This window comes from Lepidochelys olivacea, assembly GCF_965140295.1.
Source record: "Lepidochelys olivacea isolate rLepOli2 genome assembly, chromosome: 21".
Lineage (NCBI taxonomy): Eukaryota > Metazoa > Chordata > Testudines > Cheloniidae > Lepidochelys > Lepidochelys olivacea.
Genome location: NC_140431.1, coordinates 13,093,031 through 13,117,083, shown reverse-complemented (window position 1 = coordinate 13,117,083; position 24,053 = coordinate 13,093,031). Strand labels below are relative to the sequence as shown.

At 49.2% G+C, this 24,053-nt stretch overlaps 1 protein-coding gene across 3 annotated transcripts in view; it reads left to right on the top strand.

Annotated features, from left to right (window-relative positions):
• KCNC4 (potassium voltage-gated channel subfamily C member 4) overlaps positions 1 to 24,053 on the top strand; it is a 49,285-nt gene that overhangs the window by 5,989 nt on the left and 19,243 nt on the right. For 2 of the 3 annotated variants that reach the window (XM_084611567.1, XM_084611569.1), the window contains exons 2-3: positions 7,704 to 8,640; positions 12,010 to 12,201. In XM_084611567.1, the coding sequence (XP_084467693.1) occupies positions 7,704 to 8,640; positions 12,010 to 12,201 (1,129 nt within the window). The remainder of the gene's footprint in view (positions 1 to 7,703; positions 8,641 to 12,009; positions 12,202 to 24,053) is intronic. The other variant, XM_084611568.1, reaches the window with a different exon arrangement.

Genomic DNA, 24,053 nt, shown 5'->3' with positions numbered 1-24,053 from the left:
TGGCTCCAAGGCTGCTGATGTGAGCTGAACCCTGAGTAAATCTAGTGCACTCCAGTGCTGGAAGGGAAGTGACGGACGCTTGGTCACCGTAGCTCGACTAATGCATCCCACTTGGCCTGCAGGCCTCCTCGCCAGCGGCCGAGCATTCAGACACCCTGAATTTGAGAAATAGATTGCTCTGACAGAAGCTAAGCAAAAAGTAAACAGGATGGAGGGGTGGGGAACGGAGCTGATGAGAGATACCTGTTGCCTAGCTACGGGCCCGGTTCTTGCTTACTCGAGTCCTGTTTCACCAGAATCACAAAGTCCAGGGTGTCTGGGGTTGTGAGCCAGCTGATGGGCTTCCGTCTCCTGCCCTGTTTATGGCCCCGGTGCCCCACCTTAGCCTTTTTCAGCACAGTGCTATTGCCACACGGTGCCAGCATTTTGCCTGGTTACCTCTGTGCCCAGCACAGGGTTTCCATTGTTGGACTGTAGTTTAGGGCCTTAGGACTGACGCTGTGTTGCAACAGGCAGGCAGGTCTGCTGGCTGCTTTATTTCAGCCATCCAGCCCGTGCCTTGCATGTCAAATTTATTAGATTTCGCTCGTCGATTTACCCGACAATTTGGGATCAGCTGGAAAAAATTATCCTTTGGATTTCTGTCAAAACATGCCAGTGTATGGAGATCACATCTGCCCTTCCGTTAGCTGCCTCTGTTGATGGCAGGGCAGAAGCCAGTTATTTAATTCATCTGGGAGCCTGATCCTTTCCTTCCCCACAGCACTTTCCTCTCTGGATGTTTTTTCTCAATGGGTGAGAATGAGATGGGCTGTGATGTTTTCCCAGGGCAGTTCCAAGGAAGCAGAGTGAGGCTCCCTGGTCGTGGAAGCCAGGTGGGACAAGTGCACGGCCCAGGTCCACGGTTGGAGGCATCTGTGATGCTATGTGAAAGGAGGATGCTGTTACAGAGCCAGCGTGGCTGAGATTGGAGCTAGGAGGTGACAGAGACGGGAGCCTGATTCCTCTCTTTCTCATCCCAGTGTAAATCAGGTGCATCTCCACTGGGCCTGATTGCTCCCTCACTAACCCCAATGTGAGTCAATTGTTACTCTACTGATGCCAACAGAGTTACTCCAGTGTAAAACAAGTGCAAAAGAGAGGAGACTCAGGCCCATGAGTGCTTAACCCTTCCTGTGCCAGAGTCCAGATGTGGAGCGTCGAGTTCCCTTTGGATTAAAAGTGTAGGAGAAGGTGGGAATAGAAGATCTCCCAAGCCGAGCCACAGTCCTTGTGAAGCATCAAGACTGAAGTGTTAGGAACAGATGAGCTCTCCCACTCCTTGACCCAAGGCTCCTTCCTAACCAGCCCTTTCACTGAGGGTTACTTCTGAAAGCCACAAACGCTCTTCAGGAGCTGGATGGCTCAGGGGATTGCCAGTGGCTTCTAGAGGCTGATCAAAAGGTCATTGAAGTCAACACAGAGACCAGGGCGAGTTTCCAATTAAGGCCCTTGAAGCGTTCCCTCCCCCGATCACCGATTCAAGTCCAGCTCAAAGTGGCAGCGATCAGAAGCTGCTGCCAGGAGGTTGTTTGATGGCCAAGGAGAAATGAGATGACAGTATGCTGATGTCACAAAGACTACCATGGCCGTTAGCCTTCCCCACATCCCAGGGGAGCTGTCACTGAATGGTCCTTGGAGGCTGAAATCCCCTCTTAGTTCTGTCCAGGGTAGAAACCTCATGCTGCCCTTGTCCGTCTCTGCAGCTAAGTCCCCAGAGCTGCCCACCTGGCATCTTTCACTGGCACTGGCTTCAGCCCTTTGGTCGCTGTCTGACTCAAACTCGTGTGTCCTGCTCTAGAAGTCTCTGGACAGCTCGTCTCCAGGTTCTTCTCTCTTCTTTACCTACGCGTTCTATTTTCACAAGCGACGCAAGGCAAAGAGAGGGGGTCGCAAGAGAAAGACCAGGCTGCTTCCCTTGAGATGGAGATTCGATGCCAGCCTAGCCTCTTGGTATTTAACCTTCTGCTAGACGCTCTGCGTTATCTCTGCATTAGCCTGGCAGCAAGAAAGGCTGATGGGAATGAACCTGGCTAAATGACTAGAGCACCCAAACTGCACACAGCAATTTTACCCCCAGCCTGGGGATTGTGAGACCCCCTAGAGCCCCTTTTGGAGAAAGTAGACCTGTCTAATGCAGCTAAACTGTAGCTCAGGGCACTTTGCTTGGTGCAGTGGCTGTGATATTGCTCTGCTCAGAGTTTGTGGGTTGGGTTTTTTATTAGCATTTCATTCTCCCTGCACCCATGGAGCTTGGCAACTGACGTAGCATCTGCTTACAAGGCTCCCCCGAGCATTTAATCTCTTTCCCCTGTGGTAAGATGACAGCATCAGTGCCCGCAGGCTCATAGACCCATTAGCTCATCTATCTAGTACAACTTCCCTAGCACTGGTGCAAGATTGCGCATAAGGACATAAGAATGGCCCTACTGGGTCAGACCAAAGGTCCATCTAGCCCAGTATCCTGTCTTCCCACAGTGGCCAATGCCAGGTGCCCCAGAGGGAATGAACAGAACAGGGAATCATCAAGTGATCCATCCCCTGTTGCTCATTCCCAGCTTCTAGCAAACAGAGGCTAGGGACACCATTACTGCCCTTCCTGGCTAATAGCCATGGATGGACCTATCCTCCATGAATTTATCTAGTTCTTTTTTGAACCCTGTTATGGTCTGGGCCTTCACAACATCCTCTGGCAAGGAGTTCCACAGGTTGACTGTGCGTTGTATGAAGAAATACTTCTTTTTGTTTGCTTTAAACCTGCTGCCTATTAATTTCATTTGGTGACCCCCTAGTTCTTGTGTTATGAGAAGTAGTAAACAACATGTCCTTATCTACTTTCTCTACACCAATCATGATTTTATAGCCCTCAATCATATCTCCCCTTAGCCGTCTCTATTTTATTTTCTGCCCCCCACCCCCTTCTGTGGAGAGAGCTTGATTCTTAGCTGGGCATAGCTTCAGCACAGGAGACACTGTGTTTTCTAGTCTTGTATTCTAGATGGGTCAGTTGGGGTGGGCGGAGGGGAGGTATTCGTACACTTCCAAGCTCCACATGCAAAATGAGCCCTGCCCACTTTAAGATGCCACGGTGCTGCTCACAGTAAAGTATGCAGATGTTCTAAATATCTTCTGATGTGTTCTGTTGAGGCCCCCTTGGTGGGACTTAGAAGCCCTCCTGGGCTCTGCTAGGCTTCTCGGGCTTGGCGCCATCTTGAATATTGGGGGAAATGAGTGGTGACAATCTCTCCCAAAATGCCACCCACTTGTGGCACCAGAATTCATTCACATGTAATATGTCTGCTTTCTAATATGCTCCTTCCCCTTCCTGTCTTCCTTGCCTCAGTCAGCAGTGAAGTGGTTTAACAATGTTGACATCTCAATGGTCATTGTTGGGAATCTGATTCAACATCCCAATGAGGTGAACGTGACAGGTCATGCCGCTCAGAGGTAGTGTTTCTGGCTCTCTGCAGACAGAGAGTGTGTCTGGCACCATGAGAGTCAGCAGCAATTGGACACTTAGCTCCGACAGGCCCATGTAAGACGCTCTAGCCTTAAACCTTGAAATCACAATGAAATATTTTGGGGTCTGGAATTCTCCCATGACGTGATCTCCCTTTGCTCATGCTGGGGCCTTCTAAATAGCAGGCTCAAAAAGGAGCTCTTTAAAAAAAAAAAGCACTTTGACAAAGGTCGGAGCCAAGGTAAAGATTATGGGCCGGATCCTCAGCAGATATAAAACTGGAGCAGTTCCACTGACTTCAGTAGAACGTCACCAATTCACATCGCCTGGGGATCCAACCCTTCTGTGTTTAGAGGATAGTTATACTTGCCAGACCTGATTCTGATCTCCCATACGTTGGGTCTAAAACCAATGTAGCACCAATGTCTTAAGCAGAGTTATTCCAGATTTACCCTGGTGCAAGAGAGAGCAAACTCAGGTTTGTTCTGTCTTTCCTGTAGTCTTTTGGGCTTGATTTGGATCTAAGTGACAGTGGTGTAAATCTGGAGTCAGTCCTTTTGAAGTCAATAATCCTGGGCTGGATCTTATTAATTGCCTATTGACTTCAACAGAGCTACATCAGTTTTCACCAGCTGACGAATTACACTGGTGGTAGGGTAAGATCAGAATGAGGTCCTTTGGCTGCCACCTTCTCCGTCTCTCTCCCTGTGTCTCATTCATTCCATCTTCTTCTCCTTCTGTGTGCTGCGGGAGAGTATCTTTCCCTTTAGTGGTTCTCTGCACTGAACACAGTGTGATATGATGTCATTCATTTCTGACTGCTCTGTTTTCCTTGGGGAGCCCAGAATGGGGCTCTGGGATACAGATCCTCTCAGCCTCCCACAGCTTGGCTCGAGTCTTGGCATTTAGGACCAGCCCCTCCACTGGTGTGAACTGAGGTAGCTGGAAGCTGATTCTGATTCACTCCAGTTGAGGATCTGGCCTGTAATTTTTAACTGTCTTGCGGTGTCATGGTCTGATGCAACAAGGTGGTCAAGAGAAAGTCTGACACACAAACTGGTCCAGTTCTCTTGACTAGAAGAGACTGAGCACTTCACTTGGCCCAATCCTGCTCATGTTGCAGCCAGTGGCAGGGAGTTTTGCTAACAACTCCAATGGGAGCAGAATCAGACTTGTATAAAATGCTACAGGATGCTGCATGTCACTTCAGTGCAGGTCAGGTCCATGCAAAGCTGAAAGCCTGTACGTGCTGTTAATAGAGGAACTGGAGAAGATTCAGCAAGCTTCCTCGGCTGGGGCTTTTCTGCTCAGAGGCTTTTCAGGTGCTTTTGGAAACAGATGCTCTGGATAATGGACTCATCATGAGCTCATCCTATCAGGAAGGAGGCTGATTGGGGAATAAAACCCATTTCTTCCGCAGAGCATTTGCTTTCCAGCTTATTATTTCGGGCCCATTTGCAGTTGCTTGTGGTCTAGATGAATGAGAAGCCTGGCTGCTGTCACTGTTGGTAGAGGTGCTTAGCAAAGCATTTGAAACCAGCAACTGAAGGGTTAAAGGTCTGTCTAAGGAGCACGGGAAAGCCAGCTTCCTCCTGTGGTCCTATGGGTTTGGGTTGCCTGCACTGCCCCAAGACTCCAGAATCATCCCAGAGCCGGAATTGCTCTGGAACAATTGTAATTTGCAGCTGTTCCATAGGAGCAGAAAATTAATACCCCGCCCCCAGTGCAAGCTCAGCTCTGGCAGCTGTTATATAGGCTCCATCCCTTACCCGCCCCTCCCCACCTCCCTGTTCAGAATGGGGGGCGGGGGCATGGTGGAGACATTAATGGAGAGCAGCATCCTGCCTGGACCTAGGGGTCTGGGAGCCTGCTCAGCTGGTGTAAATTGTAGATTGGAGATTCTTACACTCGAGTTACAAGCCCCTCCCCCTCCCCAAGCAAAATTAATTTCTCTATTCTAATGGCAACCCAGACAGATCCTTAACTCTGGAGCTGTGAATAGGAACACTATCAGTTACAGCAAGAGATGGGGCATTTGCTGCAGAGCAACTGAACGCTTTTAACTGGTGCTGTTACACCAGCCTTTCATGTGAATTCATAATGGGCACTTAAACAAATCTGTTACTAGAGGGAGTTCCATTTCAGAATCTCCATCTCCTCGTTCCAGCAGCTGCCGCAGCTTGACACACCCTGGGGTCACACCGGATTGTAGCTCTTGTAAAGGGATCTGGCCTGGCAGCCCTCGAGCTCAGAGTCCACAGTCCATCCACAGGACAGGGACAGCAAGTGTCCCAGCACATGATCCTCAGAGCTCATCCAGGGCCCATTCTAGCACTGGGAGAGGAGTAGGATTTAAGGTTTTAGCGGGAGCTGCACAGATTCAATGGAGCCGTGCAGATTTCCAACAGCGGAAGAGCTGGCCCTTCTATAATGATTCAGCACTGCCCTTTTTAACGGAGGCTCCCAATTTGGATGTGTACATCTGCCTGCTGAGCAGCATTGTGTGTGTGCAACCTAGTGGATAATGCACTGGCCTAGGACTCAAGAGACCTGCATTCTATCTCTGAGCTGCAGGGGGACCTTGAGCAAGCTGCTGCCTAGCTCCGTGCCTCAGTTTCCCCATCTCTAAAATATGCATAATGATACTGATCTTCCTTGGTAGAGTGTTCTGCAAGCTACTGATGTGCTATTTACGAACTAGGTGTTGTTATTACTGGTAGGAGCACAAAAATGATCTCACCTAGACTATCAAACAGCCCCCAGATGACTTATATACCTGAGTCTCTTTGGGCTTGGGGTCAAATGCATCCCTGGGATGCTCCCATAGGCTTCAATGGAGATGTGGTTCCAGGGCTGGATTTGAATGAGAGCATAGTGATAGAGGTCACAACCTCTGTGGGGCTGGAATTTCAAATGTCCTCTGCTCCCATTCAGACACCGGGATGAAGTGGCCAGATTTTCAGCTGAGTTTCAGGACCCAGCACCTCCCATTGTTCTCAACAGTGCGCGGGGGGGGGGGGGGGTGAGGAGCAACCATTGTTCTCAGTGGGAGCTGCTGCAACATGAGCTCTTGAAATTCTGGCTCCAGTGGGGGGGTGGGGGGGGGTGGAGGGGATGACTCTGACTTGAATGGAGCTGCTGCCATTCATACAAACTGAGGAGCCGGCTGTAAAGGACGATCCCAAGGTCTCCCAGCTTTAACTCAAGGTCACCGTGTGCCCGGGGAAGGAGTCGTTATCACACCACACCGTCGCCCTTTGCGAGTTAGGGGAGAGACTAATGATCGAATAGTGCCATCGTGAATTTTAATTTCTCATGAGGCGCTGCTGGCTCAAATGAAGAGCAAATGGACTGAGAGAGACGCCGAGGCACAAACATACCCAGGCTACCTCAATGGCAGAGGCCTAGCTGTAGGATCAGGGTCTTCCTTTTTTATTGGTAGTGCTGGTGGAAGGTGCCGGGCTGACATTCTGAAAGCCCTCGAGGCCAAAGTCCTATAAGATACATCACTACCCCCAGCAGCAGGGCAAGCTTCCCCCGGCCTGTCCAGTCCATCACCTCTCCCCAACGGCAGGGTCAAGCAGTGGTGGCTTTGTGACGTACTGACCGGTTCCCTGGGAAATGGCCTAAGAGCCACCCGGAGAGTCCCGATCTGATATGAAGAGGGGAGCGAGAAGTGAAACGCTCTGTAGTTGTATCACCTTCCTGGCCCTTGTGGTCTTGATCTTCGACACCAAGGTCTGTTATGAAGAGTAGAGCAGGGCCGAGCCCTCTGACCCTAGTTGAGGTGACCACTTTAAGAACATCCCCGCTGGGTCCTGGAGGGCCGTGGTTACCATGACAATGCTGGGTTCTGGCAACGGGTACCCAGCACTAGTCTCCCAGGTGTCACTGGAGGGGCTGTGTCCTCTCCTTGTCTGTGACCTCTGGCATGGCAAGCTTCTGGGCTGTGCTTTGATGGGGAACTGAAGGAAATAAGAGCAGGGCTTGTGTCAGAGGGCGTGTATGAAATACAATTGACATCAGGAATGTCCTGTTGTTGAACCCCTCCCCTAAGATTTGGCCACAGTGTGTATCTTTTCTTATTCCCCCCTTGTAGGGATAGATAAGAAGGGGAAGGAAGTCTATTTTGAAGCTGCTTTCTTCCCCTTCCCTGTCTGCCCCGGGTTGTTCCCCTAACCACTGAGTTCATTTCCTCTTGCAGATAGTTGCCTTCTCCTCGCTCTTCTTCATCCTGGTCTCCATCACGACATTCTGCTTGGAGACACATGAGGCCTTTAATAGAAATGTCAATGTGACTGAGACGATGGTGGTTGGCAACACCACAAAGGTTCTGCTGACGAATAAGGTGGAGACAGAGCCCGTCCTCACCTACATCGAGGGGGTGTGCGTCCTGTGGTTCACGCTGGAGTTCCTGGTGCGTATCATTTGCTGCCCAGATAAGCTGCTCTTCATCAAGAACCTGCTCAACATCATTGACTTTGTGGCTATCTTGCCCTTCTACCTGGAGGTAGGCCTCAGTGGCCTGTCCTCCAAGGCTGCCCGGGACGTGCTGGGCTTCCTGAGGGTGGTCCGTTTCGTCCGGATCCTCCGGATCTTCAAGCTGACACGGCACTTTGTGGGGCTCCGGGTGCTAGGCCACACACTCCGGGCCAGCACCAATGAGTTCTTGCTCCTCATCATCTTCCTGGCCTTGGGGGTCTTGATCTTTGCTACAATGATATACTATGCCGAGCGGATTGGGGCCAAGCCATCTGACCCCAGCGGCAGCGGCCACACTCACTTTAAGAACATCCCCATTGGGTTCTGGTGGGCGGTGGTCACCATGACAACATTGGGCTATGGTGACATGTACCCCAAGACCTGGTCGGGCATGCTGGTGGGGGCTCTGTGTGCCCTGGCCGGGGTACTCACCATCGCCATGCCGGTGCCTGTCATCGTCAACAACTTTGGCATGTACTACTCACTAGCTATGGCCAAGCAGAAGCTCCCAAAGAAGAAGAAAAAGCATATACCCCGTCCAGCCCCACTGGACTCCCCCACATACTGCAAGTCCGAGGACAACTCGCCCCGCAACAGCACGCAGAGCGACACCTGCCCCCTGGCGGCGGAGGAGGTGGTGGTGGAGAGAAAGCGATCAGGTGAGATGCAAAAGTGCCAGGTATGTAAGTCCCACCTAATGGAGACTCTAGGGAAGAGTCCACTCCCACTGGGGGGGTTGGCTGACTGCTGTGGTTCAACGGGGACACTCCAGATTCACGCTGGAGCGGGAGCAGAATCTGGCCTGATGCCCTCACCTCAAGGCGAGGCTGTCAGGTATTGATTTTTTGAGAGGGACTCCAGGTCTTTGACAGAAGCAGCTGGCTCAGGTGATTGCAACATTAGGAAAGCAGAATCTTTGGAAAGCAACTAGGAATGGTGCCGCATGGACCTGAATCTGTTCTCACGCTGGCATAGATTAGGGGTAAATCCGTGGGGCCTAATTCCTCTCTCTCACTGCCCCTGGGGTAAATCAGGAGTAACTCCACTGAAGGACTGACTGATTTAAAAGCCCCCATGAGATCAGAAGCAACCCCAGTGTGTTAACCATTTTACCTAACCCGAAAGTGAAGATAGTAGTTTATTCAGTGATGCTTCCTGTCCGTGGCTGGCAGCTAATGGCTAGCTAGGAGAATTGCAGAAATCCATCGGCAAATCCTCTAAGTGCCTCTGTGCTAAGAGTGCCAGCTACTAGCAAGCATTATCCCTCAGTGTCTCTTGTGCTAGGCTGGCCTGTGCATTGCCCTGACCCCTTGCTGGTCTGTGTGGTACCTAGCAGCTACCTACCCTACCCTACCCTGTGTGGTACCTAGCAGCTAGCCCAGCCCATGCAGTGCTTCTATGCTCCGGTAGCTGGCCAAACCCATGTCGTGACCTTGTTCCCTGGTAGCTAGCCCAGCTTGGCCTGTGCCACATGATTTGCCTGAGCTGCTCCAATGACCTGGTGCTTTCATCTGGAGCAGGTCAGGAAATGGAATTTCCATTCCCTGGGAAAATCTGACGTTCCAAATTTGTTTTTTTATTTCAAATTTTGGAGCAAAAAGCGAAAAATTTTGAAACGTTCTCGTGGATGAAAATTCTGGCATCATCAAATTGGTTATTTTCAGTATGGTAACAATGTTTCTTTTCAATCATGTTACAACGTGACCATACCCAATTGCACAAAGGTGGCATGATGTTAAAATTGGCTTTTTAATATACACGTCGAACCAAAATGAATCAAAACAATAAAGGCAAAACAAAATGTTTTTACGTTATTGCAACAAACGTCGAAATGATTCGTTTTGACTTTGTCCTCTCGAAATTATTGTTGCAATGGACGCTGATCCTGGCAAACATTTTGATTTTTGACAAAACCGCATTTTCCGATGGAAACCTGTTGTGTCAAAAATTTTCCCACTAGCATCTAGCAGACCCATTTGACCCTCTGCACTGCTTTGCCCAGCCTTATTCGCACCACACCGAGCTGCCAGCGCCAAGAATCCACGTGTCTTTGGTGTGCAAAGGTTAGCAGCCAGCCCCCAAGGGAATGTATTACAATGTAATAGGTTGAAATCACTGCTGGGGTGTCTTCACGGTGCAGCCTGTCATTGGAGCACAGGAGCCGCTGCGTGCTCCTGATTTGTCTGTATCTCCTGGTGCCAACACTTGACAATCTTACGCTCTGTGTGGCTGCTGCCTGGGGTTTGCCTCTCTCTGGGGTTTCTTGCTACAGGCTCCCGGCTGGCAGAGAAAGGCTCTCTGAGGCCTCCGTTGGGAGCCTGGCCTCTGATGTTTGTCTCCAGTTTTGAATTGCAAACAAAAGATGCATTTAAATTGCATGGAACATCTTGGCTTAGAGCCAATGAATCCAGAGCAAAAGCTGAAAAGCTATCCTTAGCTTGGCCTGTTGCAGCCCTGGAGCCATCTAGGTCTCTGGCTCAAATCTATCGAGCTCAGCTGTGGCTGGGAGAGGCTTTAGGAGCGGTAGATCAAAGCAGCAAATAGATACAATAGCAAGCTGACAGTGACCAAAAGCTTGTGGGCTGCCTGAAAGTGAGTTGGCTGGATCTTAATCCAGTTCCCAATGTTAAGAGCAGAAGTGGGGTCTTCGTCACAAAGCTGCTGTCTACACTGCAAAGTGAAGGGGAGATGGTAGCATGGGTGTCAATAGCAGTGTAGACGTGGTGGCGTGGGCTTGACTACAGGTTAGCAACCAGAGTATGTACCCCAGTGGACTTGTACTCTGGTTGCTAACCCATGCCACTGTGTCTACATAGCTGTTGTTACCTATGCCAGCTAGATTGAAGCTAACACGGGCATGCCTACCAATGCGACAGTCACACCTTGGCTTCCAGTGTAGACGTACCCCAAGACACTAGCATACCTGGCACCAACAGGCCGCCTTGTTGGCAATCTCAGCAGAGAAAACAAGGACTGAATGGGCTGTGGAGACTGAACTGCCCTCTGGGCCCAGGAGTTGGTACCTTCCAGTGCTCTTTGAGACATGTTTGTGAGGAAAGCTGGCCCTGCTACTTCCCCTGACTGTACTTGCCCTACAGAGGAATCTCTCCCCTCCAGGGCTGTTAATCTGGTGTCTTTCGCCAGCACTAAATTCACACCATGTACAGGGCCAGATCCTCAGCTGGTGCGAACTGCTGTAGCCCCACTGAAGGGGTACACGGAATTACACCAACTGAAGATCTGGCCCTGCTCACGTTCTCCCATGGGTGCGTAGCGGGGCCTGCTGCAAGCCTGTGTTTTATACTCATCAGCACAGGACCTGAGCACCTCCATTAAAGTTGCAGGAATTTCCTTTCAAACCCCTTGTTTGTCCACACTCATGGAACATTTCCCTTCTAAACTGAAAATTTCCATCCGCAGGACCCAGCTCTCAGCCAAAATCCATTGGGTGCAGCTTGGGGCAGTTGTAAAAGAGCTGGGGGGTAGCTTCCCAATCCCCCTGCAGGTGGCTATTTGTCGTAATTTAGAGCCGCCTCAGGATTGATCTGAGGATTGAGCCCAGAGAGCCAGGTACTGAGCTGGTATAAACTGGCCCAACTCCACTGATGTTACTAGACCAGATCTTCAGCTCGGGTAAACTTGACATAGGTCCAGTGAAATCAGTAGAGCTTCTCCAGTGTACACCTGCTGGAATGTGGCCTCTGTCTTTCCCTCATGGCGGATTTTTATTTTTTGGAAGGTTTGAACAGAGCCCCTCTAGTTATTTCTGAGTTAAGGAAGGGCGGCATTAAATTATCTGGGGAATGAGCCAGCAAACCTCATTGCTGTTTCAGTTCCACTCGCATCAACTTGGGCCACATAAGGGGGAAGGTTGCCCTACCATTTCCCGCGTTGTAGCTAGCGGGCAGTCAGCCACATGGCCTCCCTGTTGCCAGCAGCAGGAGTGAGCAGACAAGTGTTTAGGCGTGTCAGTTTCTCTGGAAAATTGATATTTTTCATACCTTTCCCCTTCCCATCCTGCCCCGAAGACTCCAAGCAGAACGGCGATGCCAACACTGTGCTGTCAGACGAGGAGCAGCCCCTCTCGTCCTCGCATGAGGAGAAACGGCCGATGAGGCGCTCCAGCACCAGGGACAAAACCAAGAAAGCGGCCACCTGCTTTCTGCTGAATGCCGGCGATTTCCCCTGCGCGGCCGACAGCGGCATCCGGAAAGGTACAGGTGAGAGCCAGAGGCATCTGGTGGATGGAGTGCCAGAACGGGGCGGGGAGATGGAGGACAGAGGGACGAGCATGGATGCGTAAAGCTGCTTTCCAACCCGGGGGGTGGAGGGTAAGGGCATTTCCCAGTCACTTCTCCATTAGCCCCCCCCAATAACCCCCTTCAAAAGCAAAATGCTTCTTTTCTCAGGATACTGTACTCCCTGCCCTTCTCCTGCCCACGCTGTCCCTGAGTGACGCTAGGCGTACACCCACGCTGCACCTCTGGGGTGAAACACCCCCACCACTGCATGAGAGAGGCTGTTTAGAAGTGAATGCCAGAGCGGAGGTTGCCCATAAAGTGCCACCTTGCCCTGAGCTTTGGCTTCCTCGGGCTCATCCCTTCACCCCGCTCCACAGGCATGTGCTGTTCTTACGAAGGGCTTGTCCAGTGCACTGGGTGATCCGTTTCCATTGTCCTATGTGACCTTTTCCCTCTTTCACATCTATCCCCAGAAGACCATCTTCCTGTCTACTCCATCTCCCTCTACCCTTGTCTTTCTGTGCTAACTGGAATCCCTTTTGGGCTTCTCTTACCAGTACATCCTCACCTGTATTCTTGGCGTCCTTCTTCCCCATCCACACCTAGCTGCTTCGCTAGCCACAGCATCACCTAGAACCACTGGCTCTTCCCTGCACCTTGTCTACTCATTTACACCTGTGCAAAGTGTGTGTAATAAGCTACCAGTTCAGTGTAATAGAGCTTTACGCTCGCTTTGCACAGAGAATCAGGTCTGCTGTATCTATCTGCCTCCCATCCAGCTAGACTATCTGCCTGGGAAACTACCTTGCCACCAGTATCTTCTCTTCTCTTTGTAGCTGCTGATATTTGTGCCAGCTTCCTTACCCACCAGCTCCACCCCTATCTTGTTTGTCCACTTCTGATGCCACTCACTTAGCTAGGTCCTCAGCTGGTGTAAACCGGAGAAACTCCACTGAAGTCCATGGAGTTCCAGCTAGAGCTGGTCAAAATGTTTTCGAGCGCAAAAGTGATGCTAGGGCAGGGTTTGATCAAAATGTTCAGGTTTTGCAATTGAAAAAAACAGAAATCAAAATTGGAACATTTTTGGTGAAAATATTTGGTTTTCAATAAGCATTTTGAGTTTATGGGTTTCAAAATCCTTACATCGTTACCGAAAATTGTTTCTGAAAGCTGAAATGTTGGGCAATTTCAATTTTTCAATGATAAAACAAAAAATGTTCAAGAGAAATTTTGAAACTTTTTTTTTTAATTTCCAGCAAAAAACAACTGACCTTTTCCAACTAGCTCCAGTTACCCTAATTTACACCAGCCAAGGATCCGGCCAATGGAGTTACTGAGAGTTCTGACTGAGTAGCCCAAAGGGATTGACCCAAGTGGGTTCATGCAGGTCTGATGGTTTCGCACTGGATCCTAGCTCCTCCCATCCACCAGATGATCTCTTTGTATGTTGTTGTTTCATAAACAAATTCTGCAAAGAGCTGAACTGAAAACTTGGAAAATAAATCAAATCAGGATTTTTCTCTTTCCTATTTAATGAGCTGCATAAAGCCATCTGCTGGCCTCTCTTGCTGCGTTTAGAGCTCAGAAGCGCTAAACAGTGGCTTTGTTCTTTAAATCTGCCCCTGAGGCATCATGGCCTATTCGCCCCCTTTCTCTCTCTCTTTGATGGTGTAACATGATCCAGCCTGAGAGCTGGATTAATGCTGCCATATTGGTAACATCTAAATCCAGTGCCTAGGTCCTCTGCTCGTTCTAACCCAGTAGGCAGGGTCAGTGTGTATTACACATTCCCTTCTGTGTCCAGTCTAAGGAGGAGATGAGTCTCTTGTGGCCCCAGCAATGGACCCGGGCAGTGTAGCTCAAGCTGTAGGGATCTCCATTCATTCCTTGGTGTGAGCCAAGAGCGTTGGCTGCCACGCCATTGTCTCGTGTAGCATTAGAGACTGGGTGAGCCAGCATTAAACAGTGCCCAGGGCTGAGGAGCCGTGAACCACTCCACCAGTGCCAGTCTCTCTTGCAGTCTGAATGGCTAATCCAATGGCAACGGGAGCGAGGTCAATGGTTGAAAGTCAAGGAACCAGATGGGGACAACCTCGGATAGCACCCACTGCTCCTCAAAGCCACGAGGCAGTCAGTGGACACTGCCAAAGGAACGCTGCCCGGAGGTGTGATTGAATGAGGGAATGGAAATAGGTCCCACAGTTGCAGAGCACACCACACCCCCGCTCCCAGCCCAGCTTCCTCCTCCTGCAGCGATGGAGGCCATCTTGGCCAGCGCCAGGAGGAGGTTGACAAGGAGGTCCCAGTCCCGTGACTTTGTGCGTAGATCAGGGAATGGAGGGAAAAGTGCAGCCAGAACCTGAAAATAAGGTTCCGGAGGAGCCAGAAGAGGGGCTGCCACCTGACACATCTTACTCCAGTTTCCCTTGTTGTGGTCCTGGCTGATCCAGCTCTGAGGAGCTTTGGAGCAGCACTGCCTTTCCCACGGTCAATGTGGATCCAGTACTGTGTTACTGCGCCGGGTCCAGTCTCTCTCTGGCAATGCAGAGAGCCCTGAGTAGCTTTGCCAATTCCATCCTCACTTTGCCATCAAAGCTACTGGCTGATCCAACACTACGTGGGACTGGGCATCACTGCCAGCCCATTGTTGTGATGTAGCGAGAAGCAACATTGCTCGACCAAAACTCTCTAGCTCCTCCAGCAGAGACATGAGCTGGAGACTTCTGTGTGACTCTGCCGTGGAAGGGCCCTCTGTTGTTCTTCACTAAAGTGGAGATTAGGAGCCAGATCTGAAGCCCACTGATTTCATTGGGCTTTGGATCAGGTTTTGGGTCAGTTAGGAAATTTGGGCAGCATAGAGGAGATGGAATTTATAACATATGAAGCTTCGGGCTTTATCAGATGAGAGAAGGAATTAGAAACTCAGAGACATTAGGACTTTCAGATTTTTGGGAGAGCTGGAAGAAAAATGTCAATTACTTTTCTTGGGAAACGTTGAAACATTTTTATTATAAACATTTTCCTGCCTTTTTTTGTTTTGTGAAAAAGCAAAACTAAACAGGCTGGTTTTTTTCAGTGTTCAAAACTAGTTTTTGGTTTTAAAAAAATTGACTTTTGTAAGCCGAAAATACCCAATAATGTTTCCTAGACCAAATAAAAATATTTTTTGACGAAAAAAATAACATTGGGGGATTTTGGTTAAAAAAACAACAACTCACCCCCCAAAAAATTGGTTTTGAGGGTTTTTTTTACCTAAATGAAAAATTTCTGCAAACTTTTTATTTTGGACCATATTTTTGAAGCCATATTTTTTTCATTCAAAAATATTTTGATGAGAAAATGTCAACCAGCTCTGATTTGTAAACTATCAGACCAGATGGGGAAACAGGTTGGGGAAAACAAGGAAGAATTAACACTGGGCTTTTCCCTTTACAGGGAAACCTCTTTAGACAGAGCCTCTGCTGGCGTAAACTGAAGTAGATCAGCTCAGGATCTGACCTGTTCTCTTTTAAACTGCACAGGTCAATTGTAGAGGGTCGAGTGGGATCTGAACAGGAAGTTTCAGTGCGTGTTACAATGGGCTCTTGAGCTATCTTTTATAAAGTCATGATTGCTGATTGATTATTGTTCCTTTTGCAAGCACCAGGGGCTTTACAAAGGTATGAATTCTATGCATACAGGGGTAACTTGCCATCATCCTCAGCTGAAATGCCGCCAGCTCTGGAGTGGGATGTGGCAATAGAATAGCCTGAGAAACACTCCAAAAATGCTCTAAAGCGGAAAGTGGGAGAGATTACCATAAGCAGCGGGAGCAGCTGGGAAATGTAACTGGACGGGATGCAAATTGCCCTACAGTAGCCAGGACACTGGCACTGGAATCCCTTCTCTGGTGAAAACCTCCAGGGGATCTTTCATGATGACATGTGGTCAGAGCACAGTGTCCCCTAACACCATGCTGGGACACTGGTTCCCTAACAAGTCCAAGCAAAGCGCACCCACCTTACGGGATCACCAGTGCTATTTCCTATAGCATCTGCATTTGTTGCCAGAGATCTCTCATCCAAGTACTGACCCAGCCTGGCCCTGCTTAGCTCTGAGAATCGATGTAACCAAACGTTCGTGGTGCATGAAAATATATGGACCAACACATTCCTTTAATGTCCCCCCAAAACATCTAAACCTCCTGATTGAGGTTCGATCAGAACTTGCTGTCAGATGGCTTGAGAACTGGGGAAGATGCTCATTTGGAGATGTGATGTCCAGTTACTGTGTGATGTGATAAATGATAGGGTCTCTGAGGGGTGAGGTGGTCGTTTCTCAACATGCTTCATGAAACACAATTAGCCTGGAGACTAGTGATTGTTTCTATTAACTGCGGCCTTTGTTTCACGCATTGTTATTTAAAGAGGTTTCTTCGGACCAGAGGCAAGAGAGACAGGATTAGATATGCTTAGGAGGAGCCTTTGTATCCAAATATTAGAACCTTCTAGCTTGATTGTCAGAGGTGCTGAGGGCTCTGTCCTAGACAAAGTTAATGGGAGCTGTGAATGCTCAGGCCCTAATTAATCTCCCATTGCGGCTATTTGTGCTGGTACTGGACATCCTGGCAATTCTCCAACTTCAGAGTACTTTGTTTCTGAGCCCAGCTCCCTGAGAGACTTCCGTCAAGTTTGGGGACAGGTACTTATGTTATTACAAGCTCTGGAAGTCAGGACATTGGCGTTTGGCTGGAAGTATAATGCAGATATCAGCCATAGACAGGATTTGGTCCTGGTTCCAGTAGACATGTTTCAGACTGAGAATGGTTTATTTCAGGAAGTTGGAGAATATAATTCTCCTTCCCATAATACCCTTCTTCCATGCATGCGTCTTCTTTGGTCCTGAGAAGGGCAGGCCCATCCTAACACAGATGAAGTATTTCCCCCTGTTTCCCCTTCAGAGGGCATGACCCCAATCCCTTGTCCATACAGATGAGGTGTTTGAAACCGTCTCAGCAGCAGAAGTGGGGGAATCACTTGTCACTATCCTGAAACATGGCTGCGTGTGTCCGTTTTGGCATGTCTGTGTGCACGTTTCTCTTTGCATGTACCCTGTGTGTGGGAGCACATCCTGCCCTTTTGCTGAGCTACACACAGGGCTCTGGAAGGTACACCCTGGCGGTAGATCCAGAACTCATCCCGCCAGCACCTTAGATTTTAAGGCCCAAAGGGACTGTTGTGATCACCTTGTCTGACTCCCTCTAGAGTACAGGCCAGAGAACTTCCCCACAATAATTCTCAGAGCCGATCTTTTACAAAAACATCCAATCTTGATTTTAAAATTGCCAGTGATGCCGAATCCACCACAACCCTTGGTAATGGTTAATTACTCTCACTATTTAAAAAATCTATGCCTTATTTCCAGTCTGAATTTGTCCAGCGTCCGCTTCCAGCTATCGCATAGTGTTAAAGCTTTCTCTGCAAGATTGAAGAGTCCATTATTAAATATTTGGTCCCCTATGTAGGTGCTTGTAGACTGCAATCAAGTCACCCCTTAACCTTTTCTTTGTTAAACTACATAGATTGAGCTCCTTGCATTTCTCGCTAGAAGGCAGGTTTTCTAATCCTTTCATCATTCTCATGGCTCTTCTCTGAACCCTCTCCAGTTTATCAACATCCTTCTTGAATTGTGGGTACCAGAAAAGGACACAATATCCTAGCAGCCGTCTCACCAGTACTAAATACAGAGGTAAAATAACTTCTCTGTTCCTACTTGAGAGTCCCCTGTTTATGCATCCCAGGATAGCATTAGCCATTTTGTTCACAGCATCACACTGGAAGCTCATGTTTGGCTAATTATCCACCAAGACCCCAAATCTTTTTCAGAGTCTCTGTTCCCCATCCTGTAAGTATGGCTTACATTCTTTGTTCCTAGATGAGCACATTTACATTTAGCCACATTAAAATGTGTATTGTTTGCTTGTGCCCAGTTAACCAAGCGATCCATATCGCTCTGTGACAGTAATCTATCCTCTTCATCGTTTACCACTCTCTCATTTTTTGTCACCTACAATCTTTTTCACTGACGATTTTATGTTTTCTTCCAGCTCACTGATAAAAATTTGAAATAGCATAGGGCCAAGAACCAGTCCCTGCAGGATTCTACTGGAAACATACCCGCTCAATGGTGATTCCCCATTTACAGTTACATTTTGAGACCTGTTAGCGAGGTTTTAATCCATTTAATGTGTGCCAAGCTAATTTTATAGGGTTCTAGTTTTTAATCAAAATGTCATGCAGTACCAAGTCAAATGCCTTACAAAAGTCTAAGTGTACTATGTTAACACTACTGTCTTTATCAACCAAGCTTGTGATCTCATCAAAAAAAAAAATCAAGTTAGTTTCATAGAATATCAGGGTTGGAAGGGACCTCAGGAGCTCATCTAGTCCCACCCCCTGCTCAAAGCAGGACCAATCCCCAGCTAAATCATCCCAACCAGGGCTTTGTCAAGCCTGACCTTGAAAACCTCTAAGGAAGGAGATTCCACCACCTCCCTAGGTAACCCATTCCAGTTTGACAAGATCTATTTTCCATAAACCTTTGTTGATTTGCATTAATTACATTACCCTCTTTTAATTCTTTATTAATCGAGTCCCATATCAGCTGCTCCATTATCTTGCCCAGGATTGTGTTGGCTGCAGCGTTTTGAGTTGGGAAATGATCATCGATAGTGTTCAGGAATTCCAAGGGTGTTTTAGTTCTGGCAGAGTGAGACCTCCAGCATGTGTCTCTCAAATTGAAGTCCTCCATGATCGCAGTTGTTTGCTGTTTGTTTGTTTTTTATCCCTACACATTATAGATAGCTGTGCAAGGAGCCAGTCATCCTATTCCCTAGTGTGATTTGGTGGTCTATCGTACCCCATCTAGTACTTTATATGTTAGGACACTGATTCATAAGCATCTTAGTACTTCTTGAAGAGGAGCAGCAGGCATCCCCACCAGCCAACCAGATTATGGGTAAAATTTACCACTGGTGCTGGCCCTTTGTATTTGGGTAGATTTTGCCTCATGTGCCTGGAGGGCTTCAGGGCCTGGCAATGCCATGAGATGTCAGACCACATCCCCTCGAGGCTGTAGCTGGGCAGCAGGTGTGGCAGTCAGACCCCTAACCGAGCACCTGTGTACTCCTTTGCAGTCTGTCCTGCCATCTAACTCCCACTGACAGCCTGTGTCTACACTACACAGTTAATCTGGTTAGGTTAGCCTGGCATCTCCGCTGCTAAGTCCTGCCCACAGTACTGGGTCCTAGCTGTTTCTGCATCCACCCGTATCTGTCTGGGCATATCCCATGGTTCTTTGGGCTGAAATGCTCTAGGATTCTTTCTCAGTCAATTGCGAGGGAATTTCTGTCCTTCAGGGGGAATTGTGGGAAGGCATTGGAGGACTATTAGAACTCAAGTGATTTGCCTGTGTCTTCATTGCAAAGTGGGCAGGCTTCCACTCGAGTTAAAGCAGAGCCTGGATTCTAACCCACACTCCCATCTGGGTAACTTTCCACAGGCTCCAACACCTCCAAACCCTGATTAGAGGTTGTTCTGTGTAGAAGGTAGGGAGGGTAAGGTTAAAACTGGGGTAAGAGCCTGGGTAACTGTGCAGTGTTAACACACTCGTTGTCCTGCATCAGCCTAGCGCACCAAGCAGCCATCTATGTATGTGTAATCTATGTAAGATAATGTCTGTACGTGGGTATGTGCATACATGCTGCAGAAGTGATACCTACATAAGTCTGTGTTGATCTGGGTGCTATGCATGTGGGAGAACGTGTATATAATTCATTTAGGAGTGTGTGCACGTGAGTTAATGGGCTGTGTCATGGAGGTGAAAACATCAGTGTGTTTTTCATGATAAGTGAGTGCGCAGTGTGTGGTGCATGAGTTATTTGTGAGTGTGCCGGTGTGTATATGCATGGATGAGTGTACGAGGGCATGCGTGTGAGTACCTATGTTTCTGTCTCTTTGTGCCTGAGGGTGTTGCAAGAACGTGAGTAATTGACCAGACGTATAGGAGTAGGTGAGTTAATGCAGCTCCCCCCCCCGGCCCCGTGTGCGTTGTCGAGTTCATGTGCGTGTCTGCGTGACGATGCATTTCTGTTCCCCATTCAATGCACAGGTGTGATCATGCAGGCGCATCACTGGGCGGTGAGTATTTGCACGTGGGTAAGGTGGAACCTCTGATGCCATTTTGCCGGGGAAGAGACCATCAGGGTGCCCACTGCCATCAGCCGCTCTGTTTGTAAAATGCCTCCATGCAGCTCCTTGGCAACAAACCCATTTTTAAACCAATTAGGCTGACCTCAGTTAGCACCTATATGTGTTGCTGGGAAACCAGCCTCCCTAACGAACAGCGCTGATGGCAATTAGCATAGCAAAACCCTCCGATGCTTTGCAACTTTCCTTGGACGGTTTGCCCAAGCAGCAGCTTGGGATCGGGTGCTTCCGTGGCCCTATTAGAAAACAACGCGAGCCCTTGGGGCTGGGCGAATAGAACCGAGGCAGCTTCCTTGGTAAAGAAGCCCGCTGATCAGCCTCTTATTCACAAACACTCACATGAGCCAGGGTCATTCACACCAGGCACCAGCTGCATATTTTTAACAGGGGGCCGGGAGGGGAACTGACCACTGGAACAGTTTACTATGGGGTGGGGTGGATTCTCCCATCCTTGGGCCCTGTCATACAGTGGCTGGCCCCTTAAGGGCCTCAGGGCCCACCTGTGGTGAGATCAGCACACTTCCCCAGGTGGGACAAATGATTTTGGTCATGTGACTGACTGACCAGGCTCAGGGATATAAGGGAGAGGCCCGCAAAGGTGAGTGGGAGGGTAGGTGGAGGAGTTTGAGCTAGCTACAGGCCAGCTGGAAGCTGCAGGTGAGTGCTGCAAGGATTGGGGCTGTTTGGATTATGACAGGGAAGGAGGGCTGGGGTCACCTGTCTCAGGGGGAGAACTGGTGTCTGAAGAGGCCAGCTGGTGTGAACTGCTGCTTTGCTCTGGAGAGATGGCTATGGGCTTCCTGGGTTTGGGGGAAGGATTGGGGCCTGGAGGGGCAGTGTGTTTATGGACTACATTAATTGCCCCCTGCCCCTTCCAGAAGGGGAATGTTTTAAAATGATATAGATGGGGTGGAATTTTTGAGGAGCCCTGTGAGAGGGGGAAACTGAGGCAGGGTGCTGCAGAGTCACCACGAAGGGGTCCTCAGAAGGCAGAAAACTGTTTACAGGCCTCTCTTCAAGAAAGCACTTAAGCAAGCTCTTAACTTTTTTAAGCATGTGCTTAAGTACTGTCCTGAATAAAGATGTGTTGGTGTCTATAAGATCTGTAGCTGTTCAACCAGGGTAGGGATTGAGGTAGGGATTTTGGGGTGAGGATCTCTGGCCTGTGTTATGCAGGAGGTCAGAGGAGAAGATCATAAGATCTCTTCTGACCTTAGGAATCTCTGAATTCACCAGGATGTTTGGGGAAAGCCCAAATGTAATGAACATTCTCATGAAGAACTGAATGTGCAATAGATCAGTAAATAACCCTAAACTTTTGGGGATAATTTGAAAACCTAAACTTTATAAGCATGAAGAGTAACACCCCCAATCTCCTATGCCTTCCATTCTCTAACAGCATATGGACCTCTCTGTCATCTCATTGTCCTGCACTGGTCTCTGCTCCGACACCCCTCCCTCCCATCATGCAACATCATGTTGCATCTCCACTCTGCTCGTCCCCTGAAAGTTGACATTGGCAGCGCAGTGCCAGAGTCGAACTGGGAATTGCTCGCCTCCAGCTGAGTGGGCTGTCCTTTGCGCTGGCCGCCTGTTTTGCTGGGCATGTTAACTTTTCAGTGGGGGGGGGAGGGGAATCTATTCTTTCCCACGTGCATTTGGGAAAACCCTGGGTGCAGATTTGCCGCTTTCCTCAAATCCTTAAGTGCAACCTAAATAAAACAGGGCAAGGATGTTCAACGTGCATCAGCCTCTCCATCAAATGGCTCTCAGAACAGCCGTGAGTGGGTGGAACATAAAGGGTCATTGAGTTGGGTGATGGAGTCTCATCTCTCTCTTTTTTTCTTTTGTTTATTACCACAATGTAGAGGGTGGGGGCGTGACCCCTATTTCCCATCTCCTTAGCCACCCCCCGTGTTGGTGATTTAAGCTGTCTCCGGCTTGCTGCCTGGGCCCGTTTATCTAACCAACAACTGGCTCGTTAAGGTCAATGGTAGCCCTCGCCCTGTGCACATCCGAGCGATGGAGCACAGGGGCAGGAGGCTTTGGCAAGTAGACTTGAGCTAGCGCACTTAAAATCACAGTGTGGGGGTTCTGGCTTTGGGGGGGGGAGCTTGGCTCTGGAGCCGAGGGTCCAAGCTGGGACATCCACAACCCCAGCTGGGAGTGAGTCTCCCAGCTGCAGTGGAGACCTACTATGCAGGCTGTTGTGCGTGGGCTGATGGGGCCAGCTGTCCTGCTCATGCTGTGTCCTGCGCACTTGCTCCCTGATTGGCTACGGCTTAACCCTTGCTCCGCATCGGGCGCTGTGGGGTCAAGCTGGGAGCCTCTCGCTCATGCTAGGTAGCCCCTTATTCCATAGTAGGACCAGCTGGGAATTCTCCGCCGAAATGTCTGGTAGTTGGGGGAAATGCTGATTGGTCAAAAAGGACACTGCAGGGCAGGGTCCATTTCAGCAAATCTCCACTTTGAAAAACTGAGGGGCAGGAGAGGGGAGAAGAAAACTATTGATGATTGGGGAATGTCGCAGTTGGACTCCCCATCAGAGGAAGGGATCAGAGCCCAGCCTTCGGGCCCTTTGATGGGGACAATTAAAGCCCTGTGTCCCTTAAAGAGACCAGTCTCCTCTATCACTAGCAAAGCACAGCTGAGCAAGTCTATTTCAGTGGGATAGCTTGAGGGGTAAGGAACTACTCAACAGTTGGGCTCTTTGTTCCTGTTGCATTTTTGGAGGCACCATGATCCACACTAGACATGCAGTCAGAAGACCTGGGTTCTAATCCCAGCTTCACTAGGGACCTGTTCAGTAATGGCTTCCCTTCTTTGCCTCAGTTTCCCCATCTGTACAAGGGGGCTAATGATACCAACGTCCCTCAGTATTGAGATCTGTGGGTGAAAGGTACTACCTAAGGGTGATGTGACTGGCCTGATTTCCCTGCCGAGTTTAACAAGCTCACAGGAGTGTGTAGAAAAACCTCCCTCTTATTTCAGAAGAAAGAAAACGTGGGTTTTTCCGAGCCCTAGTTAGCACAGGGCAGAGACTAGAAAAGTCGTGGTTGTCTCTCATCCTCCCCCCACCCCCACCCCCAACTTATTTGTGGATCATTAAAAGAACAAAATAATTAAAAGCAGGGACTTGCGCTGGGAGGACTCTGCAAACTGTTCAGCTGCTTCATTTAGGCTGCCGATCACCGACAGATTTATGTCAGGGCTGCTACGTGCCAAATAACCATTTCTGACATGGCACCTTCCCCACCTCCCCCACATGCCTGTTACCAAACTTGGAGCAGCAGTGGAGGCCAAGACTGTGTTTACTCTACAGCCTAATGCCAGCACAGCTATAACCCTTAGCCCTGCCATGAGTGCAGGGGACTCTTGAGAGCACTTCAGGTCCTATGATTCTCTGTGGATCGGGGAGAGGTGTGATCCCTGACCGACACCGGGCTGGTCGCAGTTCCTATGTGCGTTTACTGACATCGCCTGTTCTGCCCGTCGGGAGTGGTTTCGTTGTACCGGTGCAAAGCATGACTTTGGCCGATAGCCGCCTCCAGACCAGGAGCGCTTTGCCGGTGTGGCTATGCCAGG